Here is a 22,008-nt window from a genome sequence, read left to right on the forward strand (position 1 = left end):
CCCATTTTGCTCCTTTTTCTTTTAAATTATTACAATTTTGCAAAATTACTTTAAACTAATAACTCTTCATTTAAACACAGAATAAAGTGTAAAATTCAAGAGAAAATGTTTTGGTTCTGAGATCGGTTTTTGTTTTAAATATCATTTCAAACAGTGTATAATTATTTGAAATTCTCAACAAGATCTCGAATAATAACCTCTTTGAGTGGGAAAAATACATACAGTCGATATAAGTCTCTATTTTCCTTTTGAGAAAACTGTATCTAAAGTATTTACTTTTACATTGATCAATTGTCGTTAAGAATATTCTTCTGTAACCAACCAGTTCTCAAAACCAACAGCATTTATCTGTTTCTTTTATTTTCTCCGTAAATTACAGAACTGAGTTTCATTCTCTGTGAAGATATACAGCATTTTGTTAATTATCACAATTTCTTAGCACTCCAGTTTTCAACAAGAATTACTCTTATTTTTACTCAACAATCCATTTTTTGACGTTTTAGGCTTAGAAATTTTTGTTCATGTTTTGATCAAAAATATAATAACTTTTCTCATTAGTTAAATGCATATCCCACATTTGAATTTCATAAGTTTTGTTTCATATTTAATAACTTTTTTCCAAATATAAATGTATTCATCTTTTATTTTCCCCATCAGTTTCATAACTAATTTTCATCATCTGTAATGATGTACCATTATTTCATTAATGAACACAACTTTTTAACTGTGCAGTTTGTGATAAGAAACACACTTATTTTTTCCACACTAATCCATTTTTTTGACGTTTTAGGCTCAGAAATTTGTTTCATGTTTTCATAAAAAATGCAATTTCCTCATCAGTTCAATTTCTTAACATTCCATCAATTTTTGTTTTTGTATTTTAATATTTCTCTTCAAATATCAATGCATTTGCGCTGTACCTTTCATTTTATACGCCAATCCCAAAGCTAAGTTTCATTCTCTCTAGTGATTCTCTTACATCTTTCTCATTATTTTGCTTATTAACACAATTTTGCTATGATAAATTCGTTGATAAAAAATGCACTAATTTTATAGACCAATCCATTTGTTGACGTTTTATGATCAGAAATAAGTTTTATGCCTTGAGCAGAAATACAAGAACATTTTTTTATCAGTTCAATTTCTCAATGTTTCACTCAAATCTAAATTTCATTAATTTTGTTATACATCCTAATTCTTAACGTTTCAGGTTCAGAAATAAATTCTATCCTTTGAATGGAAACTTATTTAAATACTGATTCCAAGTATTTTATCATTTAATTGGTCACTTTCTTGACAGTAGTTTATATTTCTTAATTAAGTTACCATTAGAAAAACCAAGGTCAACGTTACCGATGCAATTACAGAATTATAAGGTGTTGATACACGTTCTCCGTGCGAAACACACACGAGTTGATCATTTGGAATTTCCGCTAGTTGCAAGTTTTGATACTCTTCGGGAGTTTCACATTTTGTCTCTTCGGGAACTTGAACGATGTCAGCTCCTTTGTTCTGAATCCAATCTCTCAACCATGCTATTTTGCAGTCACAATGAATTGGATTGTCTAAAAGAAAATAAATAAACAAATAAATACATACATAGATAAATAAATAAATCAATTGATAAGAAGATAGATAAATAGAAAGATAGATAGATAAATAGATAAATAAATAAATATATGAACTGTTTATCGATGCAATAAAGCAAATTTTTTAAAAAAAATTCAGGTTTGATTTCAATATAGTATCCGCAGTGGGAGCTTGAAGCCATCTCATTTTCAGAAGGGCAGCCACCTTTCTACCTATAGAAATCAAACTGAAACAAAATAAAAAACATGAATATTCATTCAGTCTGCGCGCCATCTGTTGGCATTAAAGTTAATCTGTTTCCCTACGCTTTTTATAAAAATTGTTCGAATTGCGAAAGAATATAATTTAGAAAACCAGAATTACCAGTAAACTGTTACCATATGAACAAATTACCGAATGAATGGTTTAAAAACCGCATATTTTGGTTTCATTACAAAAAGTACGTTTTTAAAAAAAAATCTAATATATATAAATCTCTTACGTGGCTCCCAAATTTTGGCTGTATTTCTTTTCCGCTGGTGGCAACGTTTGCTTTGTTTTGTTTACGTTACTATTTCTCTTACACGGCGAATCGACCAATGATTGCCGCTAAAAATGTCATATGCCAAATCTAGCTGAGGTGGCTCAACATATATAACGCTTTTAAAAACGGAAACTGAAATAACCATAGCGCATCAGCTGCGGCAATCTCATACTATTAAGCTAGGCAGAAGTGAGTAGTCTTTGTCGATAGATCTCTATTTTAGTATTTTGTCGAAAACGCTTTTTTTCACTAATTTATATATTACGAATTTATTTGACGATTATTGATTTATATCACGAATTATACTATAGCACATTTCTTATAGGTTTAACGAATTACATGTCATTTATTTGAATTCAAATTTATTTTAATAACTTAGTATTTTACTAAAAAGATGTAATTTTTTTTTAAAAAACAGTTTTTATATGGATTTGAATGATTGTTTTGAATTCTTAGAATTTGTGAATTTGCAATGCACCTAAGTTAGTAGCGAGCGAAGCGAGGTTGGTTTGCGAAGCAAACCATATAACATTCCGTAGCAATTTTCGGGGGTTGGCGAGCGTTAGCGAGCAGGGGGCACAGCCCAGTAGTTAGAAATATTATGATATAGTTACAATACAGTATGGTAATTTTACTAAAAATTTTTTCTCCGTGCATTTTTATATTAAACCAATTTTTATTATTTATAATGATTTCTACAAGCTCACGCACAAACTAGCTTATGCACTCTTTTTTTTCTTCTGTAAGCATCGCTTTATTTTATAAATTGTTATTATTTTAATTATGTATATGTTTATGCATACATAATTACAAATTTATATCAAGTAGCATATTATTATATTGACAGTAATTTGCGTAAAATCTAATCCCTGTTATTCGCTGCGCATCTTTTATCAAATTTGAAACTAAAATGAAATATAAGCTAATCCAACAGAGGAATTTCGTGACCAAAAAATGAAGAGTTTCATAAAATGATAAAAATTTTATTTTTAATTTCATGTATATCGTTACAATGACAATCATTTGACTAAATAAGTCTATTTAGCACTCGTTACACGTTCTTAAATAAGTTTAAAAAAAAACGCTCACTTTATCAATGAAATTTTGTGGCTGTGAAATTAGTTATGAGTTTTATGTTATGTTAAAAAAGTTTCCCTTTTCGAATTGATGGCTGTTAAAGTTGAAGACGAATGATCGTTAATTTATCAATCAAAATCCGGTCACAAACACTGATTTAAAAATTCTTGACATTCTCAATATTTAAAATGTTTGTTTTATTGATTAGTGTAGTGGTATCAGGTATCATTAAAATTAAAGTCCGTGTATTCAAAAGGTTAAATCGCAGTCACTTTATTGATGTTTGAAGTTCTCCAATTTTCTGTTATAAAAATCACTTATATATCATTTTTGTTCTTGAGATTCAAATGTATTGAAACATATCATTTTGTTCCATCTCATTTTAACTAAAATATTATAACTTAAGTATTTGTATAATAGTAAATGTTTTCAAAACTTTTAAATTAATTGAATATATTCATATGATTCATTTTGAAAAACACAAGGCACTGCACATTTCGGCAATTTCTTTCTGAAATTATTGAGATATGTTTTTTATTCATTACTTAAATATTTATATTTAAGTAAAATTATTTTTGATGCAAATTTGACATTTTTAAATAACACATCAGAGATTTATTTCTATAATTAAATTCCTACAAGTGACGTCACCGTAGCGGAATTTGTCGATTCAGAAGCCAATTCGGTTTGACATGGTGACGTCGGCTACAGGTATCCTATTAAATCTAATTTAAATCACAATGGTTAAGCGTAATCACTTTTCAAGTTTCAAATACCCAATTGTCATTGGTTGTTTAAAAAGAAAATATTTAGCATAACATATTAGAAACATTTTATATATTTTGCCTTTCATCAATTTGACTCTATATATTTTTACAATTTTAGGAATTGTGTGGTATTTTTTTAACCGTTTTTAACGATATATTCTTAGATAGCACAGACTCTCACAGTGACGTTATTAAGAAATCAAAAACGGTCACAGTAGTCACAGTCACAGGTGTGACCGTTTTAAACTGTCACGATGAGGCCATAATGTTACTTTATTTTGTGATATCACATAAGAGTTTCCCTGACTATTCATTGCGACTTTTATCAATTAGTAATCGCACCTATACTTTACTGGGACTGAAGTCATAGAGAATTTTTGTTGCCACTTAGTTGCACCTTTGAGCCCTTGAAAAGCACATGACAATCATTTTACTACTTGTCTTTTTAAAATTACAGGAGTATTTTTTGCCACTCGTCTCTCTCAAGTTAGATCAGTCACTTGGAAGTCTTGTTAGCAGTTTTTACGATCTCTTAAAATTAAATATGTTAATCACAAAAGAGTCACGAATGGTCACAACAATTACATTGACGTGTTTTCTTTTTTGAATAGCTCCTAAGACCTCCCAAGATGATTTTGAAAGAAAAAAAAATTCTACTTCCGTAAATGTGTTTGTTAAATTCTTTTTACATGCAATGTTACTTTATTCTCTAACACTCTCAGTGTCAGAATTTTTTTTTTAAATGTAAATATGCTCCTTGTCCAAATGGAAAAAAAATATTTAAATAAATTTATTTTAATATTATCTGCTTAAATAAAGAACTTGAATGTCTTTTCTCTCTGTTTTTGAAAAAGATGTATACACTTACATTTCCTTTAAGATTCATGTTAAAAATTTAAAATTTTACACAACTGTTATAGCCACAAACCGTTTTGATAAGGTTTATTTTATTCAGAAATATTGATTAACGATTGCACAGAAAGAAAAATAAAGTTTGTGAACGAACAATTCCATAAACTAAGCCTTTTTGTAATGTTTCAATTTTTAATAAAATGCTTTATTCTATTTTGCGTACATTTGGACAAATATTGATTTTGTTTGCAAGATTTTTTTAGGTATCTTAAATAATCCGTAACTTAGAAAATGATTTGTGTTAAATTTAATTTTACAACTTGAAAATGAAAACGGAAAAATTGTTGACAGGTGAATATCATTCAGAAGAATAAACATCTAATTAACATTTGTCCTCAAAAAGCAAACGATTTTAAATCAAACGCGAAACACAGCTGCAGTTATTTTTAAATCGTTAGCAAATTTTTTTTCTCGAGTGGCTTAAAATTAGATAGTCCATGCTTTGATGCTATCACTTAAAATCGAACTTATAGTGGTCCATTAAAGATATGTTACGAGATTAAAATGCATTAATTTGTGCTGAATCCGTCAAAAACAATTAAAAATGCTTTATAAGAGCTTCGTACTGCTTTCATTAAATGCTATGACGAATAACTGGATATCATATGCCATCATATTTACCTATACTCCATTCTGACCTCGTTTGTTGAAATATCTAAACAAAGAACTCACATGACAATTATAGCAACGATGATGTATCCATTGAATATTTCAAAAAAAGGATTACTTTGAGGAATGTTGTATTTAATCTTGAAGAAGCTTTAATCCTTTTATGGTTTGGTTAATAGCCATTGCGTTTTTTTTTTCTTTCGAAAAGTGTTATGTATTCCAAACTTGTGATTTTATGAAATTTTGAGCTTTCGTAGTGGTTATTTCAAAAGCAGAATGAAGGGGGTAAGTCCTACTTATTTTTTATTTATTTATTTATTTTTGCATATAAGCTGTTACATTAGAGAATAAATTAGCATTTGTGATTTAAGGTTAATTAGAATAAGTTAGTGTTTCAAATATTGATGATTAAAGAAAATAGGTAAGTTTTGTTTTCCCTTTCGATTTTTTATAAAGCCTATTTAATTTCTTTGTTTAAAAGTTCGTTCATTTTCAAATACTTATCGGGTGTTGGTTTTAGATTGCTAAGTCAACGTTATTTCAATTTGATCACATTTTTTTTGTTTCCTCTTTATTTTTGTAACAATGCACCCCAATCAGCAATATTTTTTCATGGTTTTTATTTTCTGATTTAGATTGATTAATTTAAAAAAGTAATTAACGTTTCTGATCATTTTTTAATATTTAAGGCTTTTTGTTTTCACTAAATACATAAATTTGTACACAGTTAAGAAATTAAAATATTTGAAGTTTTATTTCACATCAAATCCTCAATTTTTTAAATTGCAAATGTGTACTGGATCTTTCCAAAGAAACTATTAATGGCCAAATTTACTATTTTTACAATACACTTTTATGCATTTAATATTATTATAAAAAAATAAATTTTTAGCATTATCATTACTGATTTTTCAAAATGAACTATGCTCATTAGTATGTAGTTATTAAAATCTATACTAGATATTATAATTTTCAAATATTGTAAGCCATTTTTTACAAGCAGTTTTTAGAAAGTAAAATATATCAGAGTTTTATAAATAGTAATTTCTCGTTAAAATTTATTAGTATTTTTTATTTCTATTCTTAATCATAATATTTATTGACAAAGTGACTATGTGACAAAGACGTGACTTATTCACGTCTCACCAGAGTCACGATGTGACTAAGCTGACATGTGAATATGTCATATTCATGTCATATGGAGACGTCACTGCGACAGTTATTTGTCTCATCGTGGTCTGATGTTGACGCCTGGGTGACGTCGAAATCCGATGTCCCTATAGGTGGACATAATAGCTTTCAAAAACCCACGCATCGACGTCTGTGTCTCCGTGACTGTTTCATTTTTGTAACAATCTGGTAAGGGTGCTATCTGGGTTGTTAAATAATCAATAGAGTTTAAATCAAACATTTATGTTAAACTTGAAGCAATAATAATGTTCTTTGAAAGCGTTTCGTCACGAATACAATTCTCTTTAAAATGCATATTTAAGCGATCTCATCAGTTTAGAGTCATATTTTAATTCTATTTATTAAAAAGATAGTTTCAATTGATTATTTCGAACAATTAATTAGTTTCTTGAAGTAAAAGATGAAAAGCGTATAAAAAATCTCAAATCATAAAATGCCTGTACCATTAAGACAATTTTTATTTCAAATTAAAGCACGTGGTTCTATCGTAAAAAAACGCAACGCAATAAATAAACTAATAAATTATAAAAATGTAATTAAAAACATAAATACCATGTATATCAAACACCTGTAATGTATTTAAAACCGGAGCATAAGTTTCGTATGGGAAGGTGTTGAGCTGATTAGATTGTAAATGTAACCATTCCAGAGAATCTAAAGTGATTAATGACGTTGGGTCGACATTAATTAACCTGAAAAAGAAAAATAAAATTATAAATATAACATTCAAAAATTATTTTTCTCCTTCCTTCTCAATATTTATTTATAAAATATTATATTGAAAGTTCTTTTTCTCTACAATGTAAAAATAGTAGTGTAATATCTTTTATAATTCGATGCTTAACAAAAAATTCTGAGAAGGAACGCTTCATTTTAAGTTAACACCAAATAAAAGGTTAATGTATACTTAAAAGGATGTAGTCAAATCTAAACATCAATAAATTAAAATGATTACACCAAGCTCACGCGCATTCACACTATTTCTGAACTATTTTCACTTGCAAAAATGCCAATTTTTGCCTACTTGGGATATTGTCAGTAGATTATTTGCAATTGTTTAGGAAATGACGTAAAATTTCACTGGTATAGTTTTAATTTACTTGAATGTTGTTATATATACTGTAAAATATTTTGATGTTTAGATGTTTTTTAAAGTTGAGGAAAACTAAATACATTAAGTAGGGGACTGTAGTTATCACACAAAAAAGTATAGAAAATTGACAAAATAACAATTGTTTGAAGAAATTAGTGCAAATATATTGCTAAAAAAGTGCTTGTTTTTTTAATGAAGTGTTTCTTTGCAATTAACTCAATAAATCGAGTTTAATGAGTATGAAAATATGTGTATTCAATAAACAAGCAAACAAAAAATGATTAAATAAATAAATAAAACCATAACAGTGAAATTTTACTTCTACAAAACAAAAGTTTGCGTTGCAGAATGTATTCGTGTGTTTAGTTGTGTAATAAGAATAATTAGATTTTAATTTTTAAATATCTGTCAACTGTATTAAATAATTTCATAACATTTAATTTCCATCCTCTTCTGTTATATTAGGTCTTACTTGAAATCGTTTTCATATTTCTTTTGCTATGTTTGATTTACAAACTAATTTTATTTTAAGAATAAGTGTTGTGCGCATGCATCCTAAATAGCTGAATATATATATATATATATTGTTTGTGGTCACTCTAATCGATAGCTCAAGGTTTATTTCGTAAATAAGAAGAACACTGGTTTGCAATGGACTGTATATCTCTTTATTTTTCAAGACACACGGACTACGTCCGCCATTTATGAAGTTCTCAAGGTTTATATAAATCTTTCACAAAAAAAAGGGTGGCGCGGCAGTCGCACATGCGCGAACATGCCGCCCGGCATTGCAATGTTTCAACATTCAATTAATATGTAATTTAACAAAGCACAATTTGTATTATTTAAAAAATCTTTACAAGGCATTTAGATGATAATTAATAACATTGATACAAATAAGAAAAAACAAATTAATGATACTTTACACTGCAACCGATCTTCACATACAACAAATATTCAATTCAAAATAAAATTAAACATGAGAATATTTTTATGATACAGGTAACAAACATATTTTAGAAATAGACCTCTTAAAGGTCCCGTGCTGGGTTTTCACTTCTACAACTCTGATTTTCTTATCAGTGCCATTAAACACTTTAATTATTCTACCCATTAACCATTTATTAGCTGGTAAATTATCCTCAATAATTAAGACTAGACTACCGATTTTGACATTGTCCTTTTCGAATCTCCATTTGCCACGCTGCTGCAGTTCACTTAAGTAGCTTCGTTGCCACTTTCTCCAAATTAATTGTACTAATTTGGTTATTCTTTGCCACCTGGATAACCTATTTTCCTTTAAATTTGTCAAATCCGGTTCAATTATGGCGTTCATTGTTCTCCCTATCAGGAAATGCGCAGGAGTTAAAACTTCTAAGTCGGTTTCATCCGCGGATAGTGGAGTTATCGGTCTACTATTCAAAATGCTTTCAATTTGAGTGGCTATAGTATGCAATTCTTCGTAAGTTAAAGAGGCATTACCTACAGCTCTTTTAAAATGGTATTTAAACGACTTAATTGCTGCCTCCCAGAGACCACCAAAGTTGGGGGCTCTAGGCGGAATAAAATTCCACTCTATGCCTTCAGCGGATAGATAGTTAGCCAATTTTTCATCAGGATTTTTGAATAAATTTAAACATTTTTTTAACTCCTTGTTAGCGCCAACGAAATTCGTCGCGTTGTCTGAAAACAGTTTGGCACATTTGCCTCTACGCGCGATGAATCTCTTCAACGTGGCAATTAGAGACTCGGATGTCAAATCAGAAACTATCTCTATATGCACTGCTTTAGATACAAAACATATGAATAAGCAAATATACACCTTTAGAGAAATTGCTTTTCTTTGATGTTTACATTTAATGAAAAACGGACCAGTTAGGTCAACACCAGAGCAATTGAATGCGAAATCTGGCACAACTCTTTCTCTAGGTAGATTTCCCATTATTTGCGTAGCAGCAATGGGTTTATTTTTAACACAAACAACACAATTATGAGTAATTCTTCTACATAGAGAACGGCCACACAAGGGCCAAAATTTTTCTCTTACACAGTTTAATAAACCATTTGGACCAATATGCAAATATTTAAGATGATATGTCGAAATAATAACAGAAGTTAAAGGACTATTTTTAGGGAGTATTGCAGGATGTTTTTTAAGAAAATTCAATTCAGTGTTACCTAATCGTCCTCCAACCCTTAAAATTTCATTTGAATCTAAAAGAGGGTTCAAATTTCTTATCTTACTCGTAGGAGACACCTTCCCGTGCAGTTTGAGACTCCGAATTTCTGATCCAAATTCCTCGTTCTGCATTACTCTCAACAGGAACTGCTCGGAGGCGTTGATCTCCTCATTGCTCAGAGGTCCTGAAGCTCCTTCAGTAGGATTTCTGCAATTCTTAGAAAACCTAAAAATATAACTTAATACACGCACTATAGTAAAATAATTATTACTCAAGCCAATTAGTTCATGCACAAAATTTTTGGATGTTAATGTAAAGGCTTTTAAGGGACCTTCAATGTCTAAGCTTGAAGGCTTTTTAAGTTCACTTTGGAAGACACTCAGTTCTTGCGACACAGGAAAGTTTTGGTTAGGATACTCATTGTCATAAAGGATATTAGGGCCTTTCCACCATAAATTTGTCTCTAAAAGATTCACAGGGTCCAATCCTCGGGATATCAAGTCCGCGGGATTCATCTCGGATGGCACATGATTCCATTGGGACTTAAGCGTCAGTTCTTGTATAAGTGCAATTCTATTTTTCACGAATGTCTTAAGACTCGTTGGCTCCTTTTGAATCCATGCTAGTACAATCATGGAATCAGACCAAAGGTAAACTTTGTCTGTTTGCAATTTTAATGCGGAAAGTATCTTTTTCATTAACTTGGACAACAAGACTGCAGCACAAAGTTCCAGTCTGGGGACACTTAGGGCTTTAAGTGGGGAAACTCTAGATTTGCTAGCAACTAATTTCACATTTATGTCACCTGCAGAGTTGAAAGACTTGCAGTAAACGACCGCTCCATAGCAACTCTCCGATGCATCAGCAAATCCATGAAATTCGATTGTTTTAGACTGTTCTATTGTAATGCACCTATCAACTTTAATGTTGTTCACATCTTTCAACGTGGAAATAAATTCGCTCCACTCCTGAGATTCTGCAGCAGGAAGTGGATCACCCCAGTCAATGTTCAATTTCCACAATCTCTGCATAAATATTTTGGCCTTGGCTATGACAGGGCCGGCTATCCCTAGGGGGTCAAAAAGTTTTGCAATGGTGGACAAAACTGACCGCTTGGTAAAAGTGTTGTTCTCATCCACTGATATTTTGAAGGTATAGCAGTCCTCTGATGGTCGCCAAATGACTCCTAAAGTTTTTGTTTCATCGGCGCTCGAAAAGTCATAATCGTTTTTACTTGGTGAAAGTTCCGGATGGCTAGCAGACCATTTATGTAGACTCATACCGGCTTTATCGAGAATTGAAATCAGTTGCCGCCGTGTTTCCTTCGCTTCATCCAGAGAGGGTGCTGAATACAACACATCATCCATATAGAAGTTGTCACGTAGAAGAGGAGCTGCCAGAGGAAAATTTATCCCCTCGTCAAGAGATAGCTGATTCAAACACCTTGTTGCTAAAAAACTAGCACTCACGGTGCCGTACGTGATAGTTCTCAATTCATAAGCTTTTGTTGGGCCATTCGCATGATCCTTCCAAAGGATTCTTTGAAGACAATGCTGCTTAGGGTTCACCAAAATCATTCTGTACATCATCTTTATATCCGCTTGAAACGCGTATGTGTGCCTTCGAAAGCTAGTCATTATGCTAAATAAGTCTTCCTGTATCACCCCACCATTATATTGGATAGCGTTAAATGAGGTAGCATTATGCGTCAAGCTAGAAGCGTTGAATACTACGCGAAGCTTCGTAGTACTCTTCTCAGGACGATACACGCCATGGTGTGGCATATAATAGGAACTTTCCGGTTCTCCTTCATCTTTAACTTCACTCATGTGACCAAGCCTCTCGTATTCATCAAGAAAGTTTTTGTAAAGTCTCAAATGTTCTTGGTCCTTTGATAACCGATACCACAGAGAATTCAGCCGTTTAAGAGCAATATCCCTTGACTCGCCTAAACACGAGGGTTCTTCCTTAAGGGGTATAGTTACTACGTATCTACCTTCTTTATTACGGAAATGCGTTTGCTCAAAATGTTCCTCGCAAAAGGTCGTTTCTTTACTTTTCGTTAACCCTACGTCTAAATTTTCAACTTCCCAAAAACTCTTTAATGTTTCGTTTAAATCATCCTCTAAAATTAATCCGCAATGCACGTTGGTTGTACGCGAATCAATTAAACTACCACTCGCTACGTATCCGAAAACGGTATTTTGTAGAATTAATTCTGATTCGTGTAAATATATTTGTCCCGACCGTAATAATTCATAAAATATCTCCGCGCCTAACAATACGTCAATTTTATCAGGAATGAAAAAGGTTTCGTCAGCTAATCTAACATTAACAGGAACCTTAACTGCTGCGTTAAGAAATTTCGACGGCGTAAAATCAATTATTTTTTCAACTACTAAAAAGGTTAATTCCTTTTCAAAACTCTTATCTTTATTTGAAATCGAAGTCCTAACACACCTATTTATATTCATCGTTGAATCATTCAAACAAGAAATTTGTGTGTTCATTTTTTCGTAAGGCAAATTAAGATTTTGTAAACAATTGCGATTAATCAAACATGATTGGGAGCCTGAATCTAGCAAGCACCTAACTTCCTGCCATAAGGAATTTTTATCCTTAATAAAACACTTAGCCGTACTCAAAAGAACAGTTTTTGTGTTTAATTTATTTTTTTCATAACTGGTGGCGACTACAGACATATTTCCATTGGCGCCGTCTTGGGAGGAAGGGGGGATGGAATATTCAAAACTCAACTGTGATTCTTGGTTAACAATAGCGGGTGATTTATTATTTCTGTTTACTCTTGGAAAGTGGATCATTTTATTATGAGGTTTACCGCAAAAGCAATCCTTAAATTTGCACGTTTGAACGGAACATTTGGCGGATAAGCATTTAAAACATAATTTGTTACTCTTGACTACTTCTAATCTTTCATTAATGGACATATTTTTAAATTTCGAACACATATACAAGGCATGCTCATTAGATTTACAAATGACACATTTAGGATAATTTGTTTCGGATAAAAACACATTAGAAATATTTTTATTAGAACGGAAGTCTCGATTCCTTTGGGAATGATAATTTATATCTTGTTTTGATTTAACCTTGGAAGAAAGATAAATATCGCACTCTCTTCCTAGCTCTTGTGGTTTGAAAAATGATTCTCCCTGCCTTACTGCAATATGAGTCATTAATTCTCGGTCAAGTAGACCAAACATCTTATCCGAAATAATTAACTCGCATAATGTTTTAAAATCGCTAACCTTGCGTAATTGGCAATAGTATTCGAATGCTGCACTCAATCGTGAAGCAAACTGAAGATAACTTTCATGAGGCATTTTTTGCATTTTGTTAAAATTATTAATACATTCTCGAGGTGTTGGTTGAAATTCCTTCAACACGATTTCTTTAAGTTTATCGTAATCTGCTAGTTCTTGTTCACTTATATAAATCATTAAATTTTTTGCTTTTTCACCTAACAAATTTAGCAGTATTTCGGATTTTAATTCTTCGGGCACATTTTTCGTTTTAAACGCTTTCTCGAGGGATTGGAAAAACAAATTAAATGCTTCAGGTTTAGAGGGAACGGATATGGTAAGGGTTTTTATACTTTTTATTAAATCTTCGAGACGGTGCGGCGGCTCTAGCTCACTAATAGTTTCCGATTTCGAAGAATTGTGCGATTCTTTTCGCGCATTAGATAATTCAATTTCTTTCTCTAACTGAGCGAGTTTAATTTTTTCTAACTCTATTTTTGTTTGGTTATCTTTCTCTAACTGAGCTAATTTAGCTTTTTCTAACTCATAATTGTTTTTCTTTTCCTCAAGAATATTATCAATCAAACTCTGAACGAAATCACTATCGTTTTTATAAATCTCACTATTTTCAATTAGCTTCTTTATATCAATAACTCTTGCCCCTTCTTCAACTTTTAAACTTAACTCGTCTGCGACGACTTTTAATTCGTCTTTTTTTAGTTTATTAAGGGACATTTTTTAAACACACTAAAATAACTCAATGTAAATAGACAAACTGAATAACTCAAGGTAAATTTTGCACAGTGAATGAAACAAGGGAAATTGCTCTTACCTCAGAATTTCGGCTTCTTTTTTATTGTCACTCACTAAAAATTTCACTCAAAGATAATATAAATTCCATTGTTAAATAACACGAGCATCGTACACATAGTTCGTTTCGGTATGCACTTTAAATGATTTCCATAAATCACTAATTCGCTTCCGGGTGACTGGACCACATGTTTGTGGTCACTCTAATCGATAGCTCAAGGTTTATTTCGTAAATAAGAAGAACACTGGTTTGCAATGGACTGTATATCTCTTTATTTTTCAAGACACACGGACTACGTCCGCCATTTATGAAGTTCTCAAGGTTTATATAAATCTTTCACAAAAAAAAGGGTGGCGCGGCAGTCGCACATGCGCGAACATATATATATATATATATATATATATATATATATATATATATATATATATATATATATATATATATATATATATATATATATATATATATATATTCAGCTAATAAATTTTAATTGTGCTATTTTATTTGAAATAAATGTTTACTAGTTACTAGTGCAAGTTTATTTGAAATATATTGCAATCTTTTCGAAATGCTAGATATAAAGTGGGAAGATTTATTACAAAAATTGAAAAAGTTTATTACAAAATCTATTTATCGCTTTATATAAATAGTAATTTCGTGTTATTCTGTTATAAATTTTGTGAAATAAAGCACTATTATACTTTAAAAATGTCTTTTTTCATACAGTGAATATTAGATTAAAACTTTAAAAAAATAAATAAATTCGATTTTGGAGAAATAAAATTTAATAAGAAACTATTCTTTGGTAGCAGAAGAATGAGTGATCCAATATTAAAATTCACTTTTAAATGATCTCAAAATAATTATGTTATTGAACGCTATCTTTATTTTTTAAGAACAATAAAAAGGTCAAAAGTTACATTATTTAAAGAATTAAATAAAGAGTTTAATATAAGTTAACTTTGTTATTTTTGCAAATAATTGTCATTAAGTTATTTTAGTTTTATTATTTGTATTGCATTTTTTATTATATTATTTTTATTAATAATTTGATGTCGATTATCTATCAATTATTAAATAAAAATTTAAAGAAATACAGAGCATTTACTTTGCTTTAGAGCAGTTAAATTTTATAGTTTAAATATTTTTGGCCGATTTTTTTTCGTGGTTCATTTTCGTTTTTTCTTAAAGTTCAATATCAGAAGACATGAACAAGCTTTTTTAGTTAAATATAGTGTATGGTATTTTTTCGCATAAATTTAAACAAATAATCATATTCGACAAAGTAACAAGCAATTTTTTGCTTAAAATAGTATACGGTTGTTCACATACATATTATTTTTAGTTACTTCGTTTTATCTAGGGAACTAATACTCGATTATTTTCCTTTGGAAGATACAATTTAATTTCGTCTTTCATCTTCTTGGGAGTGCACTGTTTAATCCCATTTTTCTAATACCATTTGAGCTTCTTTGCTTCAATATACGGATTAAATCTGTTCTTTCGTCATTTCGGGAACAATTTCAACTTCTTTACGACTTTCACTAAAAGCTCCAAATCTTATAGAAGTGCTTTTTTATCTTTTCTTGTTTACTTTGTTCTTTTTGAAAAACAAAAAGAATTGGAACTTCTTTTTTAAAAAATATAATTTTGCCATTTGGTTCTCACTTTTAGATTATCGATAGACATTTTTGGTGTAAAGGGGAAACTAAGACAGAAAAGCATGGTCAAAACTCCCAAAATATGGATAAATTTACAGCATTTTTTGCTTTTTTGGAACTCCAAAAAGCTCGACAATTTTTACCAAAGCGCTTTGGATCAGGTTTTGGTAAAATTAATAATAAAATAAGGTTTTATAAATGTTATAAAATTAGGCTAATGTGGTAAAATTTTGTAATTTTATCATGGTATTGTATTTTTTACTAAATGTGCAGTAATAAGAGCTATAATTTAGAAAACCAGAATTACCGATAATTCGTTGCTAAATGAACGTAAAAATTACCAAGTGAATGGTTTTAACTTTGTAAATTTTGGTCTTTAATACCAGAATTATAATTTTTTTACAAGAATTGTCATTACCATATGATATGTTAGTTTTGTCAGAATTTTTTTGTCTGTATATGTTTTTATATACCCTCTCTCTCTGGAAATTCAATTCGGGCTTTGTGCCTCCGGAATCAGACGAGCTGATAGTTGCACACACCAGTTCTAGTTTATTTTATAATTTCTTCAATTTATTTTTCCTCAACCACAAATAAAAACTAATATTTTGAATTCGCAAACCAAAAAACTTTAACTGCATATTTAGATGATAAAAACAGCTAATAAGAGGCAGTTACTGATATTGCTGTGTCATTTATTTTTCCTCATATACCACCAAACAACATATTGGTTTTTATTTTTATTTGATGCAGTAGAAAGGTATAACATTAGCAAATTAATTACTTTAAAAACATTTTTTACATTTTTTTTTACATCTTATGTGTAAAGTTTCCTGCACTAAATTTCTACAACTTGAAAATGCACAGTGCATTTATATCGATTTTCCTTCGGAACGATGATTTTCATTGGCTTAAATCAGGGTGCGTAGCGTTTTTAAAAAGTACTTAAAGGTGCTAATTCTTGATTTATGTTTTTTAAAAGCCCTTAATGCTACTTTTTTAATTCGGGGTTAAAAAGTGTTGAATTTTCTATCTTTTAAAACGAGATTTTTTTCTTTGCCGTGTCGATTGTTGTTCTAAATTACAAAAAAATGCATGATTTTCACAATTTTCTTTGCAATATTTATCAGTAACAAGTTTTTTTTAATCATGATTATGTTAAGATTTTGAATTTTATTGATTTTATGCTTATAAATTAAGAATTTTAAACTATAGAAAAAAATAATTTTATTGCTGCACAGATCCTAATTGTGATTTTTTTTGGAAAGTGATTGAAAATATTTTTAGTGCTTAAATAGTACTTAAAAGGTGCTTATTTTTTGCTGAAAAATCTGGTTACGCACACTGTAAATGAATTGAAAAGAGAAAAAAAACGATTAAGATGTATCAGTATTTATAATTTAAATTTCTAAATACTAAGTCAAAATACGTAAATTTAGTAGAAATTTTTTATTGCTTTAGGTATATAATTGCTTAAAACATCAATTTATATATGAAATAATCACAATTATCAGTTTCAGTTTTCAAAGACTATACTAATAAATTTTATCTTAAGTTTTAAATAAATGTTTAAAAAAATTAGGTTTAATTGAAAAAAATTAAGATAAGTTTATAAAAATTAAGTTTAAAATAAAATCGAATGCGAATATTTTATTGAATATCTATTGCATTCCTGCGGGATTTATGCATTAAATTTTTTAATTTTTAATGTTTAATGGTATCAAGGTTTTCTTTTTGACACTATAATTGTTGTGACCGACAATGCAATGACCAACAACCCCTCTAAGTAAGATTTAATACAGAGAATATAAAATACAAATGAAATTAAGCGCAATTTTACAATTTAAAAAATACAAAATCTAATACAATTGCTAAACAATGTTATACAATTTTAAAAGTTTGCTCTAATTTAATCTTTTAAATCTATGAACTGTTTTACAAAACACTTAAGCCATAATATAAATGAAAACAATCTAAGCAAGTTGTAAAAATATACCAATTATTTTGAAGGTAGCAAATCAGATTCAAAATCCGATACAAAATCTGATACAAATGCTAATTTTTGTATTAAAATTTTATAAATTTGCTCTAATTTGATCTTTTATATCTATGAAATGTTCTGCAAAACAATTAAGCCATAATATAAATAAAATGCAATCTAAGCAAATTGTAAAAATTTACCAGTTATTTTGAAGATAAATAAATTTTAAGTTTTTCCCGTAAGGTCTAAAATCATCTTCTTTAACTCTTGATATATTGTTTCCTCTCAAGTCCAGCTGTCTTAATCGGCTTAAATTTTTCAGGGATTGTGATGGAATTTCTTCCAGGCGATTAACTCCAAGTTTCAGCCATTCCAGAGAATCTAAAATTTAAATGAAAGCTTTATTTGAATCTTAGTTTCATGAGACTAAAGCAACAAAATCATCGGAATCCAATTAGGAATATTTTTATTAAAAGAGAGTTAACGGATACATTTAAAATTAAATTTTACGAGTTTCAAAAATGTTTCGCATGCGTTCGTAGATTTGATTTATTTTCAACCAAAGACTGCCTTTAAAACGGCAATTTATTTGTTTTTAAAATTGAATATTACCTTATATAATGCATTCTGTACCATGAAAACTATCTGCACTCTAAAGCATTATCTCTATTACAAATCTGCATTAGTGCAATCCGTATCAAATTACGGTATAAAATAATGGCACTTTAAGTGCGTCATCATTTGAGGGGACCACTTGGAGGATATTTTACCAATTTTTTGACTCAAAAGAAAGTTTTGACATATATATATATATATATATATATATATATATATATATATATATATATATATATATATATATATATATATATATATATATATATATATATATATATATATATATATATATATATATATATACGTGCACGATAATAGTACACGATAGGTGTCAAAATTTCTAAAAACATATACACATCACAAAAAATATTTATAAAACGTTTTTTAAAAAAACTTTATTTTGTGCTTATCACTCCATGTGTCGCTAAAATCAATGTTGATGCAAATAGGATATGAGACGGTTTAAAAAAAATTTGCGTGGCCTACATTTACTGTATACTGTGTACTACTTTGGTGACATTGCTCTCCTTTGTTTTCAAATTATTATTAATAGCTGCATTTGCGGGAGACATTTAGAGGACACTTTAATGATTTTTTAATTTTTTTTTGGTTCAAAAGAAAATTTTGATATTATTATCAAGTCAATAAAGGATGGGTGTCAAAATTTCTAAAAATATATACATATTCTAAAAGATATTTATGATTAGATATTATGATAAAGATATTATGATATTTATGCTAATTTTGCAATCATGATGAGAGGTGAGTAAAAATTTTTTTTTCCAATTAATTATTATGATTAGCTCCTTTTGAAGGGGTCATTTTAGCGGACACTTTAATGATTTCAAAAGAAAACTTTGATATTGATATGAAATCAAAGGATAGGTCTCAAAATTTCAAAAAAACATATACAAATCCTAAAAAAGTTTTTAGTTGTAGTTACTCTTATTATATGGTATGAAATGCTCTCAGAAGTAAATATAATAAGCTCTGTCCATGCAATCAAAGGAGTTTTTTTTCTCATCCCATATTTTAATTATAAACTCCCATTATTTATTTATTTATGTTTCAAGTGCATGGAAAGTGTATTAAATAAAGTTTGGGTATATGCAAAGGAAATTTGTAAATAGCTCGCAATCAAACCAGACGAGTTCAAAAGCGATAAACGTTCTAAGAAAAGAAGGAAGCTATTTGACTATGAATTAGATCATGATATTTCTGCTAATAGCAAGTTTTTATTTAAAAAAGAAGTAATTTTTCCCTTATTAGATAATGCAGTAACTTTGTTTCATGATCACTTCACTTCATTAAAGAATTATACCGCAATGTGGAAGTTACTGCACAATATAAAAGCTTTCCGAGATAGGGAAGAACTTTTAAAGGAATGTTAAGCGTTGAAGAATTATTTAAATGTTGGGGAAGGAGAAAGTGACATTATTGGTGAAGAACTCTGTGAAGAAATATCAAATTAGATAGTACTTCATATCTGAAGAAAATACATGACCAATTGATCTTATAAAGTTCATTCATAAGAACAACTTAAAATATGTTTTTCCTAACTTGTGGCTGATAAAAACCTAAGTTTAAGAATTTTATTAACAATCCTAGTATGTGCAGCAAGTGGTGAACAATTGTTTAGCAACTTAAAATCTATAAAAACCTGTTTAAATAGTACATTGACTCAGGATCAGGAAAGACAAAATTCTTAGGCAATAATTTAAATCGAAAATGAAACCGCCATAGCAATCGATTTCGAAGATTTGATAAAATTATTTGCGCATGCTAAAGCGCGAAAAAATAAGTTTCAATGATAATACTTGTCATAACAGATTATGCAGATTTAAATTACTACCTATAATAAATATTTATTCAAGAATATTGAGGTGGTTTTCTCGTTAATTAAATTAACGGCTTTGATTTCTTACTTTGAATGCGTTAAATACTATCGATCTTTTTCTTATTTTCTTAAATCAACATTAAGGATTGATGCATATGTATTTTATAATTTTCGTGTTGAAATATTGTTATTTGAAATATAAAAAGCGTTTTTCTACAGCGTTATAGCTACACATGCGAGACAATTCGAGATAAAAAGTTATTTTTTAAATTTATATTCCTTTTCCAAAATTGAATTAAGGGCTCAAGAACGTCTTCCGCCGGCGCTGCACTTCATTATGACGCTCTATCCTCTGAGCAACCTCAGCCAGTTAAAGATTTTTGTTTATTTTTACTTTAATTGACAGTCTATCGTGCATTGTAAACTTTGATAGATAAAACTTGATAATCAATGAATGCATATTAATTAATAAAAAAATATGAAAGGAAACTTACTTTAAAATAAAATGTATACAAAATAACTTAAAATTTGCTCATAAAACTTTGCAGAAACTGTAATTAAATAGTTCAAAACCATGACCTAAAGGAAGATTTTGTATTGGCTTTTAAAACAGAAATATTTAAATAGATGATGAGGATTTCGCAATTCTTTACAAACTTTATGCTTCTTTTAGACATTCACGAAGAATTGTAAGACATCTTTAATAGAATCTTTATAATAGAACATTAACATTGAAATTTAAACTTACTTTCGATTCCTTCAAAGGCGTGAATATCTATAGACGTAATGAGATTTCTTTCTAAATCGAGCGAGTTCAACAAATGAAGTGACATGAATGCCCTGGTTGGCAAAATCTGAACTCGGTTGTTGGCTAAATCTAAAACATCCAGTGAGTCTCCTCCCATGTTGGCAAACTCTTCTGGCAATAATGCTTCTATTTGATTTTCGTGCAATTGTAGTCTTTGCAGAAGGGATAGATTCTTGAGAGGCCTGGATGGCACGGCAGTCAACTGGTTGGCTCCAAGATTTATTCGTGTCAGGTTCCAACCAATTCCGACAAATGCCAAATTGTCGATGAATTTAATTCGATTACCATAAAGCGAAAGCCTCAATAACGAATGTAAACCCTAAAAAAATAAAGACAATGTGAACAGACTAGATAAATATTTCATACATAATAATTTGAAATTTATTATATTATATTATATTATATTATATTATATTATATTATATTATATTATATTATATTATATTATATTATATTATATTATATTATATTATATTATATTATACTATACTATACTATACTATACTATACTATACTATACTATATTATATTATATTATATCACATCACATCTCATCACATCACATCACATCACATCATATCATATCATATTCTGCTCTATTCTATTCTATTCTATTTTATACTGTATTGTATTGTATTGTATTGTATTGTATTATATTATATTATATTATATTATATTATATTATATTATATTATATTATATTATATTATATTATATTATATTATATTATATCACATCACATCATATCATATCATATCATATCATATCATATCATATCATATCATATCATATCATATCTTCTATTCTATTCTATTAATGTCACGTGCTTATGTAACGTAAACTAAAAACTAAGCATTCTCGTAACAGCCCTCTGGGAGCCAGAAGTTCTTGAAGCTCCAGAATTTGGTGACTAATAGTAAGATAGTGACATGGAGTGTAGAATATTGCGCAACGAGTATTTATTTTACATTTATTTTATTATATTACATTACTACTTTTTTCATGAAATAAGTTCAATTTCTACTCTTTCTAATCATTATTAAATTTAATAAGTTTTCAATTTTTGACTAGTAGCTTAATTTTAAAT

General features: G+C 29.3%; 1 protein-coding gene across 5 annotated transcripts in view; it reads right to left on the bottom strand.

Moving 5' to 3' along the window:
• Positions 1-143: 143 nt before the first annotated feature.
• The window catches only part of LOC107453327 (uncharacterized), a 171,467-nt gene continuing 149,602 nt past the window's right edge, over positions 144-22,008 (bottom strand). For all 5 annotated transcript variants that reach the window (XM_016070105.4, XM_071177506.2, XM_016070103.4 and 2 more), the window contains 4 exons: positions 20,862-21,240; positions 17,859-18,039; positions 7,222-7,361; positions 144-1,565 (listed from right to left, as the gene is read on the bottom strand). In XM_016070105.4, the coding sequence (XP_015925591.3) occupies positions 1,318-1,565; positions 7,222-7,361; positions 17,859-18,039; positions 20,862-21,240 (948 nt within the window). In that variant the 3' untranslated portion in view covers positions 144-1,317. The remainder of the gene's footprint in view (positions 1,566-7,221; positions 7,362-17,858; positions 18,040-20,861; positions 21,241-22,008) is intronic.

Source organism: Parasteatoda tepidariorum, chromosome 2 (assembly GCF_982258835.1).
Source record: "Parasteatoda tepidariorum strain Cologne lab strain chromosome 2, Ptep-v5.0, whole genome shotgun sequence".
Lineage (NCBI taxonomy): Eukaryota > Metazoa > Arthropoda > Arachnida > Araneae > Theridiidae > Parasteatoda > Parasteatoda tepidariorum.